This window comes from Lentinus tigrinus (assembly GCF_003813185.1).
Source record: "Lentinus tigrinus ALCF2SS1-7 unplaced genomic scaffold L226scaffold_6, whole genome shotgun sequence".
Lineage (NCBI taxonomy): Eukaryota > Fungi > Basidiomycota > Agaricomycetes > Polyporales > Polyporaceae > Lentinus > Lentinus tigrinus.
In genome coordinates this window covers 550128-570882 of record NW_027137915.1, presented here as the reverse complement: position 1 = coordinate 570882, position 20755 = coordinate 550128, and the positions used below count along the sequence as shown (strand labels likewise).

Below are 20755 nucleotides of genomic sequence, written 5' to 3'. Positions count from 1 at the left end.
GCGTCAGGTACAAGCTCTTACATCGACTACCACCACCCCACGCACATACGCTCGAGACCTGAAGCCACTACTGCATGGACTAAACCCCTCGCCGCATTAGTGTGACGTGTCCGTCTTCACTTGTGCATGGACGCGCCAGCTCCATCTGCGGAGTCCCTCGCTCATCGCGCTCGCCTCGCGAAGCTAGTCTCAGAGCTCCGTCCGACACGCTTTCGCGCACCGCTGACAAGGCTGCTTGCGCATCGCATCCCGACGCTATGGACGTTGTATAGGGGTATATTGCGTGACGCGCCGACCGAAACTGTACGTTTGTTGCGGATGCACGAGGTGCTGAGGCTGATGATGTTCACCCTCTCAAGATCAGGTCGCGCATGCGAGCATTCTTCCATAACCGCAAGGCTTTGCGCGCACAAGGGGATGTTACTCGTGAGCTGAGGAAGGCACATAAGGTGTGTTGACCACTTGTTATTTTGCTATCGGGATGACGAACGGCATCCCTGCGAAGTGGTGGGACGTCTTCCGGAAAGCTCGCGCTGGAGACGCACACCTTCAAGCCGTGTGCGCTCGATACAGCAGGATGCTCGAGGGCGCGCAAGCGCAGGCCAGAGCGGATCGTGTCTATGAGGAGGAGCTGGTACGTCGATTGCAACTCTGGTGAGCGGCTCATTTTATATTGACGTGTTGCAGGCTTGGTATGAGAGGATGCGGACGCGTCCGATAATGACTGGAGCCTACCTACGACCAAGTCTCTTCAACGGGCCGCTTCCTCGTCTCGTCCCTCAGCCTCTTCACATCACAGGCATGATCACCTACAGACGCAAGGCTCGCGAGCGTCGCATGGCACGGCACGAAATCCTCCAAGAGGACCTCGCGCTACTCAATCTCGAGAACCACTTCGAACGTTCCCTCGCTGCCAAAGAGGGCACACAGTTAACGCCAGTCTTCACTGATGATTTCAATGCTTGGCGTAAGTTGTCGTCCATATCCTGTTCCTCTACCGTCTATATGCTGACCGGCCTTGCAATCCAGGCGAACCGATTAAGCGCAGTATGGATGACATATCACGGTCATTCGAGCGCGAGAAGGCGCGCCTCCAAACCCCGTATCCACCTGAAATGCTCGAGGCAATCAAGGAGGCGCGACGAGAAAAGATCAGGAACAAGACTCGTGAAGGGGAACGCGAGCGACGGGGAGAGATGACGAATCGTCTCATGAAGCGGATGCGCCAGGGTCCGCCGCCGCATGTCCTCGCGATGATGACAGACGAGCAGAGACGCATGGATCGTATCGCGCGCGGGGCAAGCGAGGTAGGATATGTGGGACAGGTGAAGCGCAGGCTCGGATTCAGGCTGAAGGATGGTGAGGCGGGGAAGGTGGAAATGGGGCAGCCGGAGAATAGAGAGGCATTGGACAGATTGGCGGAACAGATTGCTCTGGAGAACGAGCGGCGGAGGGCTAATCAGGCGGATGCTTGAAGTTGATCTACGACGTACGTTGGCGAGTCGATTTCCCCTCCTTGTTGCCGAGTACTCAGATGCTTCTTGAAATTACATAGATACGCGTAGAACGACTGCGCCAACCCACGATGCCGTATCAGCCGACATCTTTACGTCGTCTGGTGACCTTGTGTCATTTGACCAGCGTGCTGGTGCCAAACTGGAGCTGTAAGTGTTAAGCAAGACCATTGACAGTACCGTCGACATTCGTGCCACATCCTACAGCATCTCTTGTATTTAACGGGGCGTGCAGAGTGTCCGTACCTCGGAAAATCGGACGCTATTGGTTCAAGAACACCGAACAAGAAGCCGCAGCTTCTTCGACACTGTGTGAGAAGGATGCGACTGGCTTCTCGGAGGTACGGCCGAGAAAGTGAGTAAAACCGTTTACGCTCCTACATCCGAGCATGGGAGGAATCCACGGACAATACATACATAAACCGTTCCCCTGGCTGCATCACCTTGGCAGGCGCGCCCAGCTGCGACCGCCGACATCACACACCCTCGGGCCTCGCATAGGATGGAAGACCAGCGCACCGCCGTCTTGTGTGCTCTGCTTGCAGTCGCGTTCGTTGCCTATATCGCGCGATGGCGTTCTGACCCAGTAAGCTCTACTATTTCATGCGCATTGTACCGACAGGCCGCTGATTGCGCGCTTTGCATGTAGTTGAGGAAGATTCCGACTGTCGGGGGTCCCTCCGCACCCATCCTCTCTTACTGGAGCGCTTTTAACTTCTTACGCAAGCCGAGGGCGTTACTCTCCGAAGGCTACGAGCGGGTATGAGCAATCAGTATCCATGATGTGCGGCGATAACTGATATTGGTTGCGGTCTAGTACTATGGCTCTGCGTTCAAAGTGGCCCTGTTCGACCAATGGCATGTTGTGGTATCTGGACCCAAGATGGTGGACGACGTGAGGAAACGGCCGGACGACGAGCTATCGTTCACTGAAGGCACGGAGGAGGTGCGTTGTGTCACTCGATCAGCTGGTTGAAGGCGCGTCTTAAGGCGGTCGGAAGACCATCCAACTGCGGTTCACCCTCAGTAGCGACATGATGGAAGATCCGTACCACGTGGACCTGATCAAGGACAAGCTCATGAGGTCGCTTGCTGGCGTCCTTCCGGACGTCATCGATGAATTGAGCGTGGCCGTACCTGAGTACATTCGCAGTGAGGATGATGGTAAACGTTGACATACATTATTCGATGTTGTTATAACTGACCGTGCATTGGCAGAATCGGAGTGGGTTAAAGTGAACATCCTGCACGCCACGCAGAAGATCATTGCTCGGGCGAGCAATAGGATCTTCGTCGGGCTACCAGCGTGTGCGTCTCACATTGCATACCATCCGGTTCCCTCGACGTACTGACTTGTAGCTACCTTACAGGTCGTAACGAAGCCTACCTCGATCTAGCAATCAAGTTCGCAATTGACGTAATGAAAGACATGTTCTTCCTCGGCCTTGCACCTCCTCCGATGAGACCGTACGTGCCTGTCACTTCTCGCGACGAGTGTGAGACTGAAATGCACCCTTAGCTTCCTATCACGGTGCTTCAGCGCTGCGAGACGAAGTATACGTGGTTCTGTGCCTCATTTGAAGCCCCTCCTGGACGAACGGAGGGCGAAGATGGAGGCGTATGGAGATGACTACCCGGAGAAGCCGGTGCGTGACTGCTGAAGACCTTGACTATGTACTCGCGTATACGATCTGACTCACTCTCGGTCGCAGAACGATATGCTGCAATGGGTCCTCGAGGAGGCCCTTCCGCGTGGACAGGGGGATTACCAGATTGCCGAACGCATCATGGTCATGAACTTCGCGGCCATCCACACTTCGTCAAACGTACGTCGCGTGCCGCTTGAGAGTTGTAATAATTCGTACTCACGCACGCGCGTGCAGAGCATCTCGCATGCGCTCCTACACCTCGCAGAGGAACCGAAGTACATCCAACCATTGCGAGACGAGGTCGAGGCTGTTGTAGCCGCGGAAGGGTGGACGAAGAATGCCATGGGCAAGATGTGGAAGATCGACAGCTTCCTGAAGGAATCGCAGCGCGTCAACGGCGTCGCTCTCAGTACGTCACACGCGTTGTATGCTGTCCTGACAGTCCGAGTCTAAGTCTACCGTCTTGTCTGCAGCTTCGGTGACACGCAAGGCCCTGAAGGACACTACGTTGGTCGACGGGACGTTTATCCCGAAGGGCACCCTCATCGCCGCCGCCTCGTACCCCACACACTTTGACGATGGCATCTACGAGAACGCCTCCGTGTTCGACCCGTTCAGGTTCTCGCGCTTGCGAGCTGCTGAGGGCGAGAGCACGAAGCATCACCTGGTCCACACATCTCCCGAGTACATGCCTTTCGGACATGGCAAGCACGCTTGGTATGTAGCTAGTCTTCGCTGTCTCGGTTCTCGACGTATACTTACGGCACTGTCTGCCAGTCCCGGACGGTTCTTCGCTGCGAACGAGCTGAAGGCGATGCTCGCGTATATCGTCCTCAATTACGACCTCAAGCTGCCTGGGGATGGTCGCCGGCCGGGCAACGTTTACTTTGCCAACAATGTCATCCCGGACCCGCGCGCGGAGATTCTCTTCAAGAAGCGGCAGAATGCTACGTGACTTGCCTCTGTCTATGATATGCTAGGCACGAGCCAGAGCCAGAGTTGTGTACTTAGGCGTTCAGTGTATCATGAGGCTTGGTATTCACTTCGACTTATTCTAGATGATCTTCCTGCGATACTCGTGCACGTTCTCCTTGCTCTTGGGTTCCCGTTCTCCGACTGAGGACGTCGACATCACCATGACGCAGCACTCTCCGCAACCGGCATACGATTCTGCTAGGCGCGGGATTTTGGAACCAGAAATACCACCCAATACGATCCCAGAATCCTTGCAGAATCGCCTAATCTGACCTGCCCTAACCATGCATCGGCAGAATCGGAGTGAGTTAAAATGAACGTATTAGACGCCACGCAGCGATGATGATCAGCGCTTCGGCGTCTGCGGGCCTGCGACGTGCAACCTGTGCAACCTACGCAACCTACGGAGTGGAGTCCCGGACTCTAGAGCTCTAACTCTCACCGCCTTTCACAGCGCCTTCAAGCGTGTCATCATAGATAAGCCCCGCACCATGTCCTCAGTCACTGCCAATTCCCCTCGTTAGTGGCTAGTGACTGCCTTGCTGAACGGCTTGCCGCCATGACATCTATTCCAGTCCCCATTGACTACTCGCTGGTAGCCCTCGACACCACAGAGCTGGAGAACATCCTCGGCATTCCTCCGTCATCACACACGGGTACTATCTCTGCATCCCCGGGAACATCTGGGATTTCTGAACCGTTCCCTTCGGAGCAGGCGCGTCTCACTGGCAACACCAGTTGCAGTCCATCTTCTTCTTTGGCCCATGTATCGACGGTCTCTCACAAGAGGGTTCGTCCGAAGATTGACCTTGCTCCAGATCAACCTCCCACGGTGCGAGGCAACCCTCGGATACGTGTATTTGTCGCTTGCTATCCATGGTAAGGCCTTACATCGTTATGAAGTGTTGGCAGGGATACCATTCCGCCTTTAGCTCGTGAGGCTGGCCCAGCTAACAGCAGTAGGATCCACATCCACAGTAGCGGGTATGGGCGGACCGTCTGGGTTTGGCTCCCAGATTGCCTATACACGATGTCGCTGACTTGATGAGCGCCCGTCTGGTACTACATATACTCTCCTCGCATGCGTGACGTCCTAGGATTCAAATCATGGTGTTCATATTGGAGCTCAGCTAACAATATTCTCTACAGCCGTGCTCGCAAAATACGCTGCGACGGCGCGAAGCCTATCTGCCATAACTGTCAGAAGCGCTCGTTCGAGGCGGAGCAATGCCACTCTGACTCGGGGACAAACCGGCGAGGACGGGAAAAGCGAGGACGGGAAAAGGCCAGTGTCCGGACTCGCGCCTCGCAGCAGAGATATTCGTCAAAGAAGCCGCCAACGCCCAAGAGGAGCGTGGGTGGAGATAGCGACCGACGAACGAACCCCAGCGAGGACGTTCTCGGTAATGCACAGGCACTAAGCGATAAAACCCGTCCAGATTTGAACCAGGTACTGCCATCTCTGGAGACTGACTTCTTCGAGTTCTCCGACGTACGTCGTTGCATTGCCTGTCCATGATTTTTCACTGACTCGGACCGACTTCATAGGCGATGTGGGAGTTCGACCCAGACCCACTGCTCTACGACGTGGCCATGTCAACAAGTTTCTCACAGTATCATAAAATCCCAGACATCATGGTCATCCCATCTCAACAAGAGAATAAGGATGTCGAACAGGAGCAGCAAAAGGTCTCCATTCCTTCCCAGCCAGGCGCTCGCTTCGCGCGCGACACCTGGTGGGACGCCCTTCTCACCTTCTACGCCACTGAGCATGATCCAGTCGACACGGCGGTCGTCTCGCTGTCCTCGGCCCAGCGGGGCGCCGCAATGAAGACAATCATGACAGACCTAAGGGCGCTCCTGCAATCGTCGCCGTGCTGGATCAGCTTCCTACATCTGCCGCGGTTCTTCGACACCCTCTTCAATCCAATTCGCCGCCATTCCCTGCAACCGAGTCTCTTGCTAAGTGCTCTAGCGCTCGGGGCATTCGTGCAAAGCTCCGAAGTTCACAATGGCGCCCGAGGAAGGCAGAAGGCATTGACGTTGCTAGAAATGGCACATGGTGCGCTGGAAGGCGCGCTCGCTACCGGCTGGGTGGATATGGGACTTGCGCAGGCAGCATTGGTGCGTCATTCCGTATCGCATAGACAGCTACTGATCAACTTAACTGCCTTGTTGAATAGCTCATCGTCTTTTTCGAGATGCAGTCGCACCCACTGCAGTCTGTTCACCGATCCCATTCCGCCATACTGCTTTTGGATTCCCTTATGAGATTGTTCTCACTGTCAACCGTCGACGAGGGCATAAAACCCCGAGGTCTCTCCCCCTTCACGAACCTACGACCTAAAGCTACCTATTCGGGGTTCAACCCAGCTGCGCAGCTGGGTTTCATGCCAGCCGGACCCAGCATCGGAGACATCATCACCCCGAGCTTGTCCTCGACAAGCAGTAGCGGTGGGAGCACTAGCGATTCGGCGTCATCGCCTGCATCCAGCGACTACTCGCACGCGAGTGGTCAGCGTGGATGCAACTGTCTTGCGATCTCGCTCGGCACGGCCTGGCCACCGGTCCACAATATCGCTCCAGGGTTCGCTTCGACGATCATGTGGCCGGAGGGAATGGCAGAGGCAGATTTCAAGCGCGAGGAATGCCGAAGACTTGTCTGGACCTGCGTGATGGTGGTAGCGAATCTCCATGCCTACATGGCAGCAACCCCAGATAGCAATAATATTGGGCACGGAAATCTGTTCGTCCGAGAGCCCGAGAACGTGAGTATTCTGGATGTGTTGTGCTTCTCCTTCTTGCCCGCCAGCGTATCGATGGCCATGCTGACGAACCTTCACTTTGACTGCTCAGTTCGCACTGATGCTCCCTGGGGAGGCGTTGGCAGCATCGGGTACGTACGTCGAGCCGGACGACATGTGGACATTGTGCACGCGCACGACGTTCCTCTTTCACGTCTGTATGCGTGTGCGCGAGAGCAAGAACACGAGCCAGGCGGACCGTGCGCAGCTAGCGGTGCAGGCCTGGCTTGAGATCGAGGACCTAGAACAGCGGCTCGCGCGGCATACTTGCGACCTCGACATTTCGATTGGCTTCCAGATGAAGGAACTGCTCTTCGGGTGAGTTCCTAGCTTCCAACTCCCCCCACTGCTGCACGTTTCAGAAGAGTCCCGATCGATCAGGCGTGAAGAGGTTTCATGCTAACGTGCTTGGGTTGTGATAGGATGCGCATGTTGACATCCTATGAGTTCCGCAACTTCATCCCGCAGGTTACGACGTAAGTGCTGCTCCTCAAATTTCAATGTGCGCATGTGTTTTAGGAATGTATCCTGATTCTTGTCGGATCATCTGCAGGACCGGAAGCAGGCTGTTCTACCGCGACAAAGCCGAAGAGTGGCGTAAGTCATCTTAGGGGACCGGCCTCCTCGCCTGACACGGTTTTCTCACCCAAATGAAACCTTAGTGCGATTCGTCGACACTTGTAACGAGTGGGTTTGGAAGACCTTGAGCAAAGCAAAACAGGCGCCGTCACAGGACCACCGCAAGTCTATCCTCATCTTCTGGTTCATCGCCAATATCCGGAGGTTAGTGTCGTTCTTCCCATTTTTGCGCCACCCAGCTATCGATGCTCACAGTCCGGTCTCCTAGGGCGCTCGCGCTATGGCAGAATGACCCTGATCTGATATACGGGCTCGAAGTTTCGAAGCGTTTCGCAGAACGCACCGAGTATCTGATGTCGTTCTGGCCCAACCCACGTAAGTCGTATGTCCGCCAGCCCCTTCCTGAGCTTTTCCGCAGACGTATCGAGGACTGACGCATGTTATCCCGTTTCAGGGTTGCGAGAAGTATGGCAGGGAATCCGCGTGAGGGTGGTTGCCGCATGTCTTCAGGCTGGGATTCCCCCGCCGTCTCCCAGTATCCCCCAGATCCCCGGGACCCCATCCGCAGTATAGCCACCGCCTGTGTTCTGTTCGTGACACTGAGATCTCTTTTATTACGTCCTTTGGGACGCTCGCTTGCTTGACTATCGCACAGAGAGTGGCTCCATTTTCGCATAGCATGCATCCGAGTCCCGCCCTACTGTACAGCAGTGTCTACTATACAACACGTGAAGCAGTGCCCGCTGAAGGCGATGCTCGCGTACATCGTCCTCAACTACGACCTCAAGTTACCTGGGGATGGTCCCCGGCCGAGCAACGTTTGCTTTGGAATGAACGTCATTCCCGACCCGCGCGCGGAGATTTTCTTCAAAAGGCGGCAGAATACTAGTACGCGACTTGCCTTAGTCTATGATATGTTAAGGCAGGCGTATATATCATGAGCCTTGGTATTCACCTCGACTTATTCTAGATGATTTTCCTGCGACACTCATGCACGTTCCCGGTCCCAGCTGTGTCCGATACGGGGTATGTCCATGGCGCTTGGAGATGATGAAGGATGACCCATATATGGTGGAGCAATGACCATATACGGACTCCACCCACTAGTGTTCGTCAATGTTCTCCGACTGAGGACGCGTTGACATCACCATGACGCAGCACTCTCCGCGACCAGCATATATATCTGCCCATTCGACGACAACGCCAGCAACGAAACTACCATAGCACGCACACATCTAACTTTTCTTCCTCCTCACTCATCGCTCTACCACTATCACCATGTCTTCTACACGCCGTCACGACCTTATCAACCGCGCAAACGTCACGGACGAGAGCCAGGCATTCAAGAAGGCCCACCAGACCGTAGACAGGCCCCCTGTCACCGAGAGGGACATCCACGAGCAGTACATGCAGGATCCCCCTCATGTAAGTTCCGGCTTGACTACTAAACTGGCCTCGCCGGCTTCGATATTCTGACGTCGACCATGCAGAACATCCCATTCGAGCCGAACACAGACAGGAAGACTCGTGGGGCGAAGGAGGGCGCCCAGGAGGAGACCGATCCAAAGCAGGACGGTGTCCTCGGCGATGAGCCGACCGGGAAGCTGTCCAGGCAAAGCGCGTTGGAGGAGATGACTACGGAGAGCTCGATACACCCAGGCAATCCCTCAGAGTGAAGAGGGCGCGGGGGCGTGTACTCAACAAGCCTCATGAGTTCCTCTAGTGTAACAGTAGAGTCCACAATTTGTATCGGAGGCGTTCGATGTGGTTATTGATCGTGTACCCTTCGTACGCGTGGCACTATGCCGACTAACAGGGACGATTCACACATAATCAATGCGTCAGCCCGACAAAAAATGTGCGATGCAACCGATGCATTAAGGGGGAATCGAACCCCCGGCGGGTCGATGGCAACGACCCAGGTTACCACTACCCCATTAATGCATGGAATATCATCAGAGCGTAATACTCAAGACGAGCAATAGCAAGCGACCAAACAAACAACCTGGTCCGTGCGTTCCTCTCCCTCAGTATATAAACCAGTCCCGCACATCGTGTTTCCTTACCACTCTGGCCTTTTGGCTTAGATCAAGTGTAGTATCTGTTCTTAATAGTTTAACCACTATTATGGAGGCACCGCCTCCATTATTGGTTATCTAATTTTTGCCGCCCTTGTCCCCCGAGCTCTGCTTGCAACTCGGGGGCGCGATGACCTTGCTACTGCACTACTGGCTTGCGTCGTCGGGGGAATCCTATCCTTTCTTCTTTTTGTGGCGCACTTGGGACCAGCCAGTTGGTTGGAAGCTCGGTGCCTCAAATGGATGAAGTGGAAATCTTTTTCTGCTGCGATATGCTCACTTGTTACACGTCTCAACAACACTCGCAACAGCTTGGATCAGGACCATGGTAAGGAGATGCCCGCTGAGCGCTAACATGTAACGCACCGAGCTCATTGGGTCGTTCTAACCCACAGAGTGCAGCATGTATGGAAAGCAACATAGGACACTACATAGTCTAAGTGAGTCCTGGGAAGTGTCTGCTTAAATCATGCCGTGAACAAACTTCTCGGTCCCCAACGAACACGGTACAGTCCTCGAGCTGTGGAGAGTATACATCCGGACGTACTACCTAGCGGGGTGGTGTCCTAAAGCTCTCCGGGTACGGTCTGCTTGCTCGGTGACAGTGAGGGTTCGAGGAGAGGAGTGTATGGAGCAGGGCTCGGAGTGGATACGCAAGTCAACGACAAATGTTCTCATTGGGAGAAGATTCATCTCGATATTTTCATAACCTACGGTACGACGAAATCCATAAGTATCAGCCTCAATAGCCTGCATTTCGAACCATCCCAAAAACATCCGCATAACACGCCGGCAACATACAAGCACAACGGTCACACATGATCATCAATTGAAGTTCGGTCGACCCAATTGACATTGTCATGGGCGAAGAGGGACCTACAAATGAAACGCAAGTACCTTGGATTGAGGGTGATGTGAGCAACTATGATGCACTTCGAACATACAGAAGACTTACAGAATGAAAAACACGACTAGCCATCCATGGGGAGCCTCCCGTTGAGCGGCATCTCCAGAATGTCATCCCACGACAGCGATGACCACTTCTGTGGACGATCCTTGGCATCCTCGTAGTGCGCAAAGGCTAGTGCAGTCTGTCGCGCACATACGGCTGGGGAGACGCGGCCAACGCCTGTGGCGAGGCCCGTCATGCCAACGGACGCGATGGGGGCCAGGCCTGAGTCTTTCTCAGCCGCGCGGGCATTGTGCTCGTCAATCGCGACGAGGAGAGACCAGACGCAGTTATACACGATCTCCTTGTGCCACGTGACATTGGAAGGGAAGCGCATCGTAGGGCAGAGGGCGATATACCGGCAGTCAAACGTGTTGGGGTGGCAGGGCGTACCGGTGAGGGGGATTAGAGTACATGTACCCGGAGGCGCAAAGCCTCGCCAGCGCTGGTACAGGACGGTCTGTGCTGCGCGGGTGAGGGCTTCTGGATCATCTGCAGGTGCAAGGACCTCTGACAGGATCTGGTCAAATCTATGAAAAGTAGCAGAGTCGATTGTACGTCAATTGAGCGATACAAGCGGCGAGGCCATACCCTCCATCAAATCTGCCGAACGAATTTGCAGGAGAAACAATACAGTCAAAGGTCGTGTTTGACTGCTGGAGACTAGTGTGCACAAAGGATACACGATCCTGAACTTGGTCTGGAACGAGGGCGAAGAACGACTGTCGCCACTGGTCGACAAGCTCGTCATCAATAGAGAACAGGGTGAACTCTATAGTCATGGAGGCAACGGTGAGGGTGTAAATCCAAGAGAGAATTGGGCGATAAATCGATGACAGCTGTTGTAGAACCGGATCACGGCAAATCCCGGCCGAGCCCCAAGCTAGATCCCCGTAGAGAGAAGGCTCCAACCTCAGGCTATGGCCACATGTAAGTACTGTGAAGTGTCTGCTCAAGGCAGGTCGCGAATGAGCTTCTCGGTCTCTAACGAACGCGGCTTCACGGTACAGTGCCACCAATTCTCGAGATGTCTACACGAAAGGATCGTAAGCACACGTCGGATCCCATGCGAGGTGCAGTGGTCACATACGAGATGATACCCGTAGTAGGACGGGCCTCAGTCAGAACGGGCCGACTGTGGTCGTCAAGCCGAGGAGAGATGTCGAACAATTGCAGCACCGAGGCGATGAGGAGGAACATGGTCGTGTCGGCAAAGTATCTTCCGGGACATATCCTGCGTGGTGTAAGCACGGTGTGCAATAGGCAGAAGAGGGAAGCGTTGACGAACCGCCGCCCCATCCCGAAGACTACACTGGTGGGATCCAAGGTTTCCGGGCCCTTCAGGTGGCGCTCTGGAGAAAACCGCTCTGGGTCCGGGTACATCTTTTCGTCGTGCATGATTGCCCTGTCGAGAAGTCAGACGAGGTTTCAAGGACTGCACTGCTTGCAGGGAAGACTCACCATTCATTCACCATCACCGTCGCCCCACCCGGTATGAGGTATCCATTGTACTCGTCATTCTCCATGACACGCCGCGCAACCCCCATAGGTACTGCTGGGTACCATCTAAGAGTCTCTTTCACCAGCGCATCTACGTACGGCAGACGGTCGCGGTCTTCTGGCTCGGGCATACGGCTCCGACCAACCACACTGTCCAGCTCGGCCTGTGCTAGCTTCTGCACGTCCGGATAGAGGCTCATGGCGACGAAGAACCTTTGCATGGTAGCGATTTGCTGGAGACAGCGTAAGTCCTCAAGGCTTACCGTTATCACGGATGTGCATAACCTACAGTGTCTATAGCGGCTGGTACAGGGTGACACGATGAGTGAGAGTATGCATAGACGTTGTACAACGCGCGCTCACCCGCATAAGCAGTGCCGACAACATCCTTGCACACGACCTCCTGCACGGCGGCGACCTCGTCGTCCGATTGCGCGATCCTTTCTAGCATATGGTGCGCAATGCAGGTTTGCCCATCCCCTCGTCGCTTGGCCGGCCACATCATCAGAGGTCTGTATCCGAAGGACCACATCACAAGACTTACCAAGGCATCCTTGGCGTGTTTCCATGGTGTGTTATATATGCTCGACACTGCGTCGCGGATCTCAGCCAACTGCCGAAGTATCCCCGTGTTAGCCTGCAGCCAAGTGGGAAGGTGCCCCAGCACAGTCGGGAGATACTCGAGCCAGGAGGAGTTAGCAATCAAGAACTCCACGCTCTCCTGTCCTTTCGCAAAGATGGCGACGTTAGGATCGTTCTCCACAACCTCCATCCCGTAGAGTGTTCCAAGAACGATAGCCGAAACCGCACTAGGACGAGCAGCGCACACGCCGTCAGAGACGACACGCATCGGGAACGCTGCAATCGGCACGTACTCGCGAAGATGCTCGTTCAATTTCTCCGGTGAGGCCAGGAGGCTGGACACTAATCGCCGCACACCCTGTTGTTGATGTTCGCGGTACTGATTGGTGGCGTCGGGGCGGAAGTGCTGCCAGAACACGCGCCGACGATCCCTCCACCACTGGCCGTACCGAGCAAAGACGAAATTCCAGTCCCAGCCGATGCTGCGGGCATATCGTGAGCACGAATAGACCCAAAAACGCGGCATCAAGCACGACAATACGTACAGCCGAGCCGGCTTGAACTCAGGCCTGTCCACATAGTTCGCTGATCGCTTCTCGAGCAGGTCAACAGCGGTCTGCGCGTCGCCGATAACGACGATCGTCTGTCCTAGCGCGCGGAGGCAAACCAGGTTCCCTACAGTGTACTCTGCCTCAGTGCAACTGAAGGATCGATAACATGAACACACAGCGACGGCATACCGTATTTCTTGCACAAGTCTCGGTATGCTATCCACGGTGCCGTCCTCGGGATGTCGAAGAGACTCTCGACGAAGGGAAGCGGTGGAGGGCCCGGAGGTAGCGGCGGCCGTCTCTTTGCGACGAACGCCATTCTGCATAGGTAGACTAGGAGGAGAGGAAAGCCCAAGAGCAGGGTGTCAGCAAGAGGCCCCATATGAGAGAACCGCCGCAGGTGGTGAGTCGAGTGCTCCGCCTTATGTACCCTCGACTGTCCGACTAGTGAGTTGATCGCTGGGAAGTTCAACGTTCAGCGCAGGAATCCCGAGATATCGCCATGAGGTACTACTGTATACGCATATAGTGCATATAGTACCGTGGTTGCACTTCGAGCTTTCTTGGTTCCCATGTCCTGCCACTTGGCTAGCGACAGGTAGGTTAGTCCCGCCGCCACCAAGGGTCTCCGAGCACCCTTGAACCTACATAGGAATCATTATCACTATTTCGAACTATACGGAGTCACAGGACAGTCGATAGGAAGGTACTCACCTATCAAAAACATGATCCAATTCAAGATCGTGGCGTCTGCCTGAGAGGACAATATCAAGGAGTGTTGACGTCGTATATGCTCCAATGTCCTGGATAGGATGACAACATATGTCGAGCTCCGTACATTCAACATGCCACGGTTTCGCGTACGTCGATGCGTACTCTCGCCGTCGATCCGAAGCCGATCGCGTCCGCATCACCGTCCAGGTCTGGACTCTCCCTTGCAATATTGATTCTGGGGGTGGCAATGCTGAGTTAGCGCATGGTACCACAGGAAAGAACGAAGAGTATCACGGTACTTCTACCTCCGCAACACCGCGACTTGGTCGACCGGACGTACACGAGCCAACGTCCGTATAGGAGTGCATCAATATCGTAGCGTATTATGCATTGGAAGTGTAACTAAGTATACATCCGGAATGCCATTCTCCCTCACGCAACGGAAGATTTTCACCCCTCAAAAACGATGCTCGCGCCGACCTTGTGGGCGGCAGCCTCCGAAGAGACGTCGTTCAGCCTCTGGGTGTCGAGAGCAAGACCGAAGGAAGCCTTCACGCCAGGACGGAGCGACTGCGTGTAGCCTACAGAACACGCGCCGTGTTAGCCCGCCCGCACAATGACCGCAGCAGCGCATACACGTACCGAGAGCAAGGATACCAGAGTTGTTGATCTTGGCCTTGACGAAGCCAGCAGAGTCGAGGTAGACCTTGGTGCCGACCTCGAGCGCGACGTTGCCCGAGGGCGAGGCGCGGGTGTCGTAGACGGCCTTGGCACCGGCCTCGACGTCGCGGCTGACGCGGTGGTAGTAGCTCGCGGCGTAGGTGCTGAGGTTGGCGAGGCCGTGGATGGTGACGGCGTACTCGGGCGCCGAGTAGCCGATGGCGGTCGAGTACTTGGTGATCTTGCCCTCGGTCACGTTGTACGAGGCCTCCGCACCAAGGAGGAAGCCATCACGACCGATGACAGTGTCGGCGGTGAACGTCGGGCCCTGGTCGGAAGAGGAAGTCAGGTGAACGCGCGATGTCACGTCATCAGAGGCGCGACAGACGCACCTTGAAGATGTCGAGGAAGGCGCGGGTGTGGAGACCGGGCTGCTTGTAGGTGGTGGTGAAGAGGGCAGACTTGGCACCGGTGTTGGGGGTGAGGGCGGTGGCAAGCTCGAGCTTGACACCCTTGGCGATCTGGTTGTCGAGCTCAACCTGGGTCCTGAGGATGTTGCTGGTCGTCCAGGTCTGGGTGAAGGTGAGGCCGTGGGGCTTGTTGAAGAACTTGGCCTCGACGTCGCCAACGATGAGCTTGGACTTGGTGTCGCGGTTCCCGCCAACCTTGAAGTTGACGTTGGAGGGGGTGGCGGTCTTGACCTCAAGGGCGACACCGTGAATGGGGAAGTCCTTGCCCAGGAGGTCGTTGGAGGACTTTCCGAGGTCCTGGACGCGTCGGAGTAGGTGAGTATATGCGCGAGAGCGGGCTGTGAGGAGGAGAACGGACCTTCCAGGAGGGGGGAACGGGCTGAGGGAGAGACATGGCGTGAGGAGTAGTGACGTTGGCGCGAAACTTTGGGGAGACACGTCGCTTTAAGGCGCCGGGAGTTCCCGGGTCCCGCGTACGCTGCCCACGACGCAAAAGGCAGGCCCCGTACGCTGCGCTGCGAGGCCAGGCGAGGGCGACGGCGCGTCCATCATCCACGCCCCCGCGACGCGTCTCCTCACGTCCTCATCGCGTCTTGCTGCCGTCAGACGCGTCCTCGATGCCCGCCACGCCCCGCTCGTCCCACATCGCACGCGTCCGGGCGCTCCGCCTCGACGCGTCCTCCGGCTTCCGCGACGTCTCCGTCCACGCTCGGAGTGACTGGCTGCGCGGGTGTATTCGCAAAGGCCCCCAGCGGAGCCCCCGGGCTTCTAGCATCCCTGTTCATCTCCCTCAGCTCGGCTCTTTCCCCGCGTTGCTACGACGTAGCACCGTTTCCCGATAAGGTATGAGCGCCGCATGCCTCCGTGAGCTCGCCCGCAGCTTCTCTCGTCCTCGGGCACTTTCCTCAAATTTCTCCCTGCCTGCGCGTCCTATAAAGCCCTCCCCGGCCCTCTTGACCCCTTCCAGGCCCTTCCGTCGACCCACAGGCTCCCTCTCGCGCCCTCGATCCACCGCGATGCTCAAGTACATCTCCCCAGACGTAAGTGCTTGCCTTCACCACCCTCTCTAGCCCCCCATCGCATCTCCTCACCGTGGGCTTGTCTAGGAGGTCGCCGCGATCATCAAGAGCGGCAAGGTCCCCATGAAGGACTACTGCATCTTCGACGTCCGCGACGACGACTGGGCAGGCGGGAACATCAAGGGCGCACACAACGCGCCCTCCAGCCAGTTCTACGTCCACGTCAACGACCTTGTCCAGAAGACCAAGGACGTCCCCACCGTCATCTTCCACTGCGCACTCTCACAAGTCCGGTGCGTCCTCCAACTGCTTGCCATCGTATCCGACTGCTAGACTGACCGCCCCCGTCCCTCCTCGCAGTGGTCCGAAGGCTGCACGAGTGCGTACAGTCTACACGTATCTGCCACCGCACGATGACTGACATGATACTTCTGTTGCAGTTATACGCCGAAGCACGCGACCAACTCGAGGGCGACGGCTTGGACATCCCCCACCAAGTCTTCATCCTCCGCGGCGGCTTTTCAGATTTCCAGGCCAAGTACAAGGACGACCCCGAGCTCGTCGAGAACTGGAGCAAAGAGGTCTGGGGGAATCCACAGTATTTCTGAACACCCCACCCCACCCGCGGATCCTGTATGCAACATTCGCTGTGCGGATGCATGCGCGTAGTAATAGTATGTAAGGGGGTCGAGAATTAGACGAGTATATTTATACAGTGTATTCCTAACTTTTAGAACTATGCCATCTTGTCAGCTTTCGCAAACAAACATGCGTGCGCCAGACATTCTGGAGGGAGAGGTAGCCTGAAAGAGGGATGGACGAAGCGTGCCTTTGCCTGACAGGATGGTAGGTGTATAGCGTCACGAGCCTAGGAGGACGTCGTACGACGTACTGAAGATGTCATCCAGTCCTAAGCTGCCTTCGGCTCGCCCGCCCCAGAGCCCTCGTCCTTCTTCACGAACCGCTTCGGGATCGCCTCCACGACCTGCTGCATGCGCCGCCGCTCCTCCATGCGGTTCCTCTGGCAAATAGTCCTACATCACACGCCAAGACGCCCCGGAGAACGCGGTCAGAACCAGCGAATCAATAGCGAGGATGACGCGTGTGGAAGGGGGGACAGGGAGTCAGGGAGTCAGGGACGTACCAGCTGCCCAGTGAGATGAGGACGAACGTCCCCATCGCCCAATTGGACGCGACGAACACGCCTGCACGCGTGCATTCACAGTAGACCCGCACGAGCAGAGAGAAGGGAAAAGAGAGACACGGCGAAGAGTTGTCAGCGAAAAAAAAGAACACACAACCGGAAGTGAAACACGCGACGCACTACTTGACATCCCGCGGATGACCCCGATGCCCACCCCGCTCGCGATCCCGCTCAGCAGGCTGTTGCGCGCACACGGAATCTCGTTGATCCGATTCATGTCATCGGAGGATATCCTCTTTCCTTGTGCGAGCGCGGGTCAGTTATCACGCTTCTGCTTCTGCGGAAGGGGTGAGGGGGCGAGGGGGACACCGGGCGGGACGCACCTTGAATGCCTCCTTCACGTCGCCCCACCGGCTGCCGGTTGTCTCCACTTGGTATACCATCCGCTTCGAGGGTGACGGGGACGAGGACGAAGGGGCAGAAGCATCGGAGTCGGTGGGCGGTGAGGATATTGAGGAGGAGGACATGGTGGTCGACCTGTGAAGTGCGTACGCAGATGATGCGTGCCGCCCGTCCACTTCCCGCACGGGCGCTCCGAATGTTCTGACCTACTTATACTACGGTACTTCCCACCGTTTGTCCGTCTGTTTGGCAGTCTATCTCAAGTTGGCCAGAAGTTTCAAGACAACAGGTCTCCGACTACGCAGCTCAATTTGTCCGCCTGTGCGCGAACTCATCGACTTGTTTCTGGACCACCATCTTGATGCTTATCTCTTCACGATTCTTCATGTTGTCAGGCCTGCGACTGCGCAATCGTAGTGGACATCTCGTGAGTGACTATTTACGATGGACCGCTTTCAAGCCGTTGATCACCAAAGCAGGATGATAAGAGGCAATGTCCTGTGACCGTGGCGCGCCAAAGCATCGACGAACTGTAGGTTCAGAGGCTCATGACGCGTGGCAGAAAGTTGTACAAGACTTCTCGAAGCACCGTGTGGTGCGTGCGTTCACTTGTCCTGCACTGGGCATCGACCCCATGCTCCAGGAGGACGCTGGGCTGTCGAACCTTGACCGCGTTACAGGTTGGAACTCTCTTCGGCGGGAAAGGTACATAAGCTGGCCCGCATCTGATGCAGTTTCACAACTTTTTGTGAGATGGAGATGCTCTGGGGGCTTCCTCCTTCTATCCTGCTCTTGGGCGCGACTCTCCTGGTCCTACAACTATGCAGAACGATATGGGCGAAGAGGAAGCGTCTGCCACTACCTCCGGGACCTTCGCCGCTTCCTCTTGTCGGGAACCTCTTCGACATCCCGAAGACGACCCCGTGGGTAGGGTACCGCGACTTGAGCAAGAAGTACGGTATGTACCCCCTTCAATTGACATCGTTGTCTAGCCAATCCCGCTAATGAAGTGTTGCAGGAGACCTAGTATGTCTCCAAGCACTCGGACAGACGGTCATCGTGGTGGGGGGCGCCCAAGCCGCCATGGACCTGCTCGAAAAACGATCAGTGAACTATGCGGATAGACCTGTGCTGAAGTTGGTTCACGCGTAAGTCCTGCGTATTTTGTTGTAGTTATGCAGACCCATACTAACGTCGGATCTCAGCACTGGGTGGGGCTGGAGCTTCGTCTTTGCTCAGTATGGGCAGTGGTGGAGGGACCGTCGGCGCGTGTTTTGGCAGCACTTCCGCCCAGATGCCATCCAGAAATACCGAGAGCACCAACAGGACGGTGTGCGGCGTTTTCTGTCCGGGCTCACGAGGAGCCCGGACAAGCTGAGCGAACATCTGCGCTAGTGCGTCCCGTTACCCTCCCAGCGGCATTGCATCTGACGCCCCATGTCGTTTCTTTCCTAGTGCCCTCACGGCTATCGTTCTCGGAAGCATATATGGGATGGACGTCACGGAGGACGATCCCAATATCGCGATATTTGAGAAAGGACTGGAGAGCGTCGAGTTCCTGATTGCCAACTCTACCTGGCTGGAGTATTTTCCCGCTTTGCAGCGCCTGCCTACGTGGCTGCCGGGCACCGCAGTTCTTCGCCGGATCGCGGAGATTCGTGAGGCGGCGTCGAGCATACGCAACACGCCATGGAATTACTGCAAGGATGCATTGGTGCGTCTCATGGTCTTACGATACTTGAGGAACGAGGGTCTCATGATGCGCCCTGTCCAGCAAACAGGGAATGGACGAGACTGTATCGCATATAGTATGATGGAGCGGATATCGCATACAGAAGACGAGGTCACTGCTGCGCAGGAGGACGTGGCTAAGGATGCTGCTGGGGTTGCTTATTCAGGTCAGCGAGAAGTTGCACAGACCTGAGTCCGTTAACTCCCTCTCGCTCATTGCGTCACTGCCTACAGCTGCCATAGATACTGTAAGTCCCTGCTTCTAGAAGTAGGTCATGCTGACATGTGTCCCAAGCAATATGCATCATTGCAGAGGTTCTTCGTCGCCATGAGCCTCTACCCTGACGTGCAGAAGCTAGCGCAGGCCGAGCTGGATGGTGTGGTTGGTCGGAGCCGAATGCCCGAGCCAGAAGACCGCGACCGTCTGCCGTACGTAGATGCGCTGGTGAAAGAGACTCTGAGGTGGTACCCAGCAGTACCTATGGGGGTTGCACGGCGTGCCATGGAGAGTGACGAGTATGGTGGGTACCTCATACCGGGTGGGGCGACGGTGATGGTGAACGCATGGTGAGTCTTCCCTTCAGGTAGTCTAATGCTTAACACCTCGTCTGACTTCTTAACAGGGCAATCATGCATGATGAAAAGATGTACCCGGAACCAGAGCGGTTCTCTCCAGAGCGTCACCTGAAGGTTGGAGAGGGGGATCCGGAAGTCTTGGATCCCACAAGCGTAGTCTTCGGGATGGGAAGACGGTGCGTCAGGGCTCTTCTGTTTGTTGCACATCGTGCTCATTCCACGCAGGATATGTCCCGGAAGATATTTTGCCGACACGACCATGTTCCTCCTCATCGCCTCGGTGCTGCATTTGTTCGACATCTCTCCTCGGCTTGACGACCACGGTCGGCCCATTCTGACCGAGGCTCGTCCTGTTACGGGGGTTATTTCGTATGTGACATCCGCATATAGCATGAAGTGTACTCATGCCAGTGCTCCTTTGTGTAGACATCTGGAAGATTGGTGGCACTGTACCGTAAAGCCTCGTTCGTCGCAGACCGAGAAGCTCGTTCGCGACATGATTTGAGCCACTTCGCACGTAAGACTCACGATGTTGAATATGTAGCGTCACTGTAAACTTCCACGCATACTGTACTTGAACGATTGAACTTTGGCATCAGGCGAGAAACACATGCTCTGCCCGTGAGGTCGCTTTTAGCGCTCTACAGGGTCTCTCTCCACCATCACTGTGGTGAACTTACTTATGACATTAACCTCTCCGCTCTCCGCCTCTTCCATTCTCCTATACTCGTCCCAGGCTCTGCAACTATAGGTTGATACGAGCTCATGATCTTCGCGTAATTGGATCTGGTTTTTCTGCTGCACATCACTACTGGCAACTGCGCTCACGCGACACCATACCTCGCTAGTGGAAGCTCA

At 55.8% G+C, this 20755-nt stretch overlaps 10 protein-coding genes and 1 non-coding gene across 11 annotated transcripts; 6 read left to right on the top strand and 5 right to left on the bottom strand.

Moving 5' to 3' along the window:
- Positions 1–126: 126 nt before the first annotated feature.
- L226DRAFT_458933 (uncharacterized protein) lies at positions 127–1475 on the top strand (the record flags this gene model as incomplete). Its single annotated transcript, XM_067675481.1, has 5 exons — positions 127–303; positions 360–449; positions 506–634; positions 688–967; positions 1030–1475. 5 exons carry the CDS (start codon positions 127–129, stop codon positions 1473–1475), a joined length of 1122 nt encoding a protein of 373 aa, XP_067538137.1.
- A 541-nt stretch (positions 1476–2016) lies between these two features.
- L226DRAFT_458038 (cytochrome P450) lies at positions 2017–4118 on the top strand (the record flags this gene model as incomplete). Its single annotated transcript, XM_067675418.1, has 11 exons — positions 2017–2100; positions 2164–2274; positions 2332–2460; positions 2516–2678; positions 2733–2822; positions 2885–2981; positions 3034–3160; positions 3227–3340; positions 3398–3572; positions 3637–3880; positions 3941–4118. The coding sequence occupies 11 exons, from the start codon at positions 2017–2019 to the stop codon at positions 4116–4118; spliced, it is 1512 nt and encodes a 503-aa protein (XP_067538136.1).
- A 437-nt stretch (positions 4119–4555) lies between these two features.
- On the top strand, positions 4556–8465 carry L226DRAFT_610838 (uncharacterized protein). Its single transcript, XM_067686209.1, has 10 exons — positions 4556–5017; positions 5288–5630; positions 5687–6262; positions 6322–6906; positions 6995–7260; positions 7365–7418; positions 7496–7539; positions 7605–7725; positions 7790–7896; positions 7976–8465. Exons 1-10 carry the CDS (start codon positions 4698–4700, stop codon positions 8092–8094), a joined length of 2535 nt encoding a protein of 844 aa, XP_067538135.1. The 5' UTR covers positions 4556–4697; the 3' UTR covers positions 8095–8465.
- A 268-nt stretch (positions 8466–8733) lies between these two features.
- On the top strand, positions 8734–9342 carry L226DRAFT_610837 (uncharacterized protein). The gene is made up of 2 exons (XM_067686208.1): positions 8734–8946; positions 9012–9342. Exons 1-2 carry the CDS (start codon positions 8800–8802, stop codon positions 9195–9197), a joined length of 333 nt encoding a protein of 110 aa, XP_067538134.1. The 5' UTR covers positions 8734–8799; the 3' UTR covers positions 9198–9342.
- A 52-nt stretch (positions 9343–9394) lies between these two features.
- On the bottom strand, positions 9395–9465 carry L226DRAFT_t63. The gene has a single exon. It is a non-coding gene; the product is annotated as a tRNA-Gly (tRNA).
- A 1105-nt stretch (positions 9466–10570) lies between these two features.
- Positions 10571–11330, bottom strand: L226DRAFT_568612 (macro domain-like protein; the record flags this gene model as incomplete). The annotated part of the gene is made up of 2 exons (XM_067684192.1): positions 10571–11078; positions 11140–11330. 2 exons carry the CDS (start codon positions 11328–11330, stop codon positions 10571–10573), a joined length of 699 nt encoding a protein of 232 aa, XP_067538133.1.
- Positions 11331–11500: 170 nt separating this feature from the next.
- Positions 11501–13563, bottom strand: L226DRAFT_458613 (cytochrome P450; the record flags this gene model as incomplete). The annotated part of the gene is made up of 9 exons (XM_067675453.1): positions 11501–11579; positions 11639–11782; positions 11837–11953; positions 12010–12281; positions 12392–12535; positions 12593–12857; positions 12924–13112; positions 13176–13305; positions 13371–13563. The coding sequence occupies 9 exons, from the start codon at positions 13561–13563 to the stop codon at positions 11501–11503; spliced, it is 1533 nt and encodes a 510-aa protein (XP_067538132.1).
- A 547-nt stretch (positions 13564–14110) lies between these two features.
- Positions 14111–15758, bottom strand: L226DRAFT_532340 (voltage-dependent ion-selective channel). The gene is made up of 4 exons (XM_067680242.1): positions 15384–15758; positions 14948–15322; positions 14538–14883; positions 14111–14476 (listed from the first exon to the last, which is right to left on the bottom strand). Exons 1-4 carry the CDS (start codon positions 15417–15419, stop codon positions 14346–14348), a joined length of 888 nt encoding a protein of 295 aa, XP_067538131.1. The 5' UTR covers positions 15420–15758; the 3' UTR covers positions 14111–14345.
- Positions 15759–16041: 283 nt separating this feature from the next.
- L226DRAFT_521183 (Rhodanese-like protein) lies at positions 16042–16652 on the top strand (the record flags this gene model as incomplete). Its single annotated transcript, XM_067678687.1, has 4 exons — positions 16042–16065; positions 16132–16337; positions 16405–16423; positions 16485–16652. The coding sequence occupies 4 exons, from the start codon at positions 16042–16044 to the stop codon at positions 16650–16652; spliced, it is 417 nt and encodes a 138-aa protein (XP_067538130.1).
- Positions 16653–16942: 290 nt separating this feature from the next.
- L226DRAFT_532338 (uncharacterized protein) lies at positions 16943–17731 on the bottom strand. Its single transcript, XM_067680241.1, has 4 exons — positions 17572–17731; positions 17369–17483; positions 17189–17249; positions 16943–17078 (listed from the first exon to the last, which is right to left on the bottom strand). The coding sequence occupies exons 1-4, from the start codon at positions 17713–17715 to the stop codon at positions 16955–16957; spliced, it is 444 nt and encodes a 147-aa protein (XP_067538129.1). The 5' UTR covers positions 17716–17731; the 3' UTR covers positions 16943–16954.
- Positions 17732–18305: 574 nt separating this feature from the next.
- On the top strand, positions 18306–20616 carry L226DRAFT_325742 (cytochrome P450). Its single transcript, XM_067673934.1, has 10 exons — positions 18306–18548; positions 18601–18738; positions 18796–18984; positions 19046–19304; positions 19365–19488; positions 19556–19569; positions 19617–19888; positions 19945–20073; positions 20123–20266; positions 20324–20616. Exons 1-10 carry the CDS (start codon positions 18412–18414, stop codon positions 20400–20402), a joined length of 1485 nt encoding a protein of 494 aa, XP_067538128.1. The 5' UTR covers positions 18306–18411; the 3' UTR covers positions 20403–20616.
- The last annotated feature ends 139 nt before the right edge of the window (positions 20617–20755 follow it).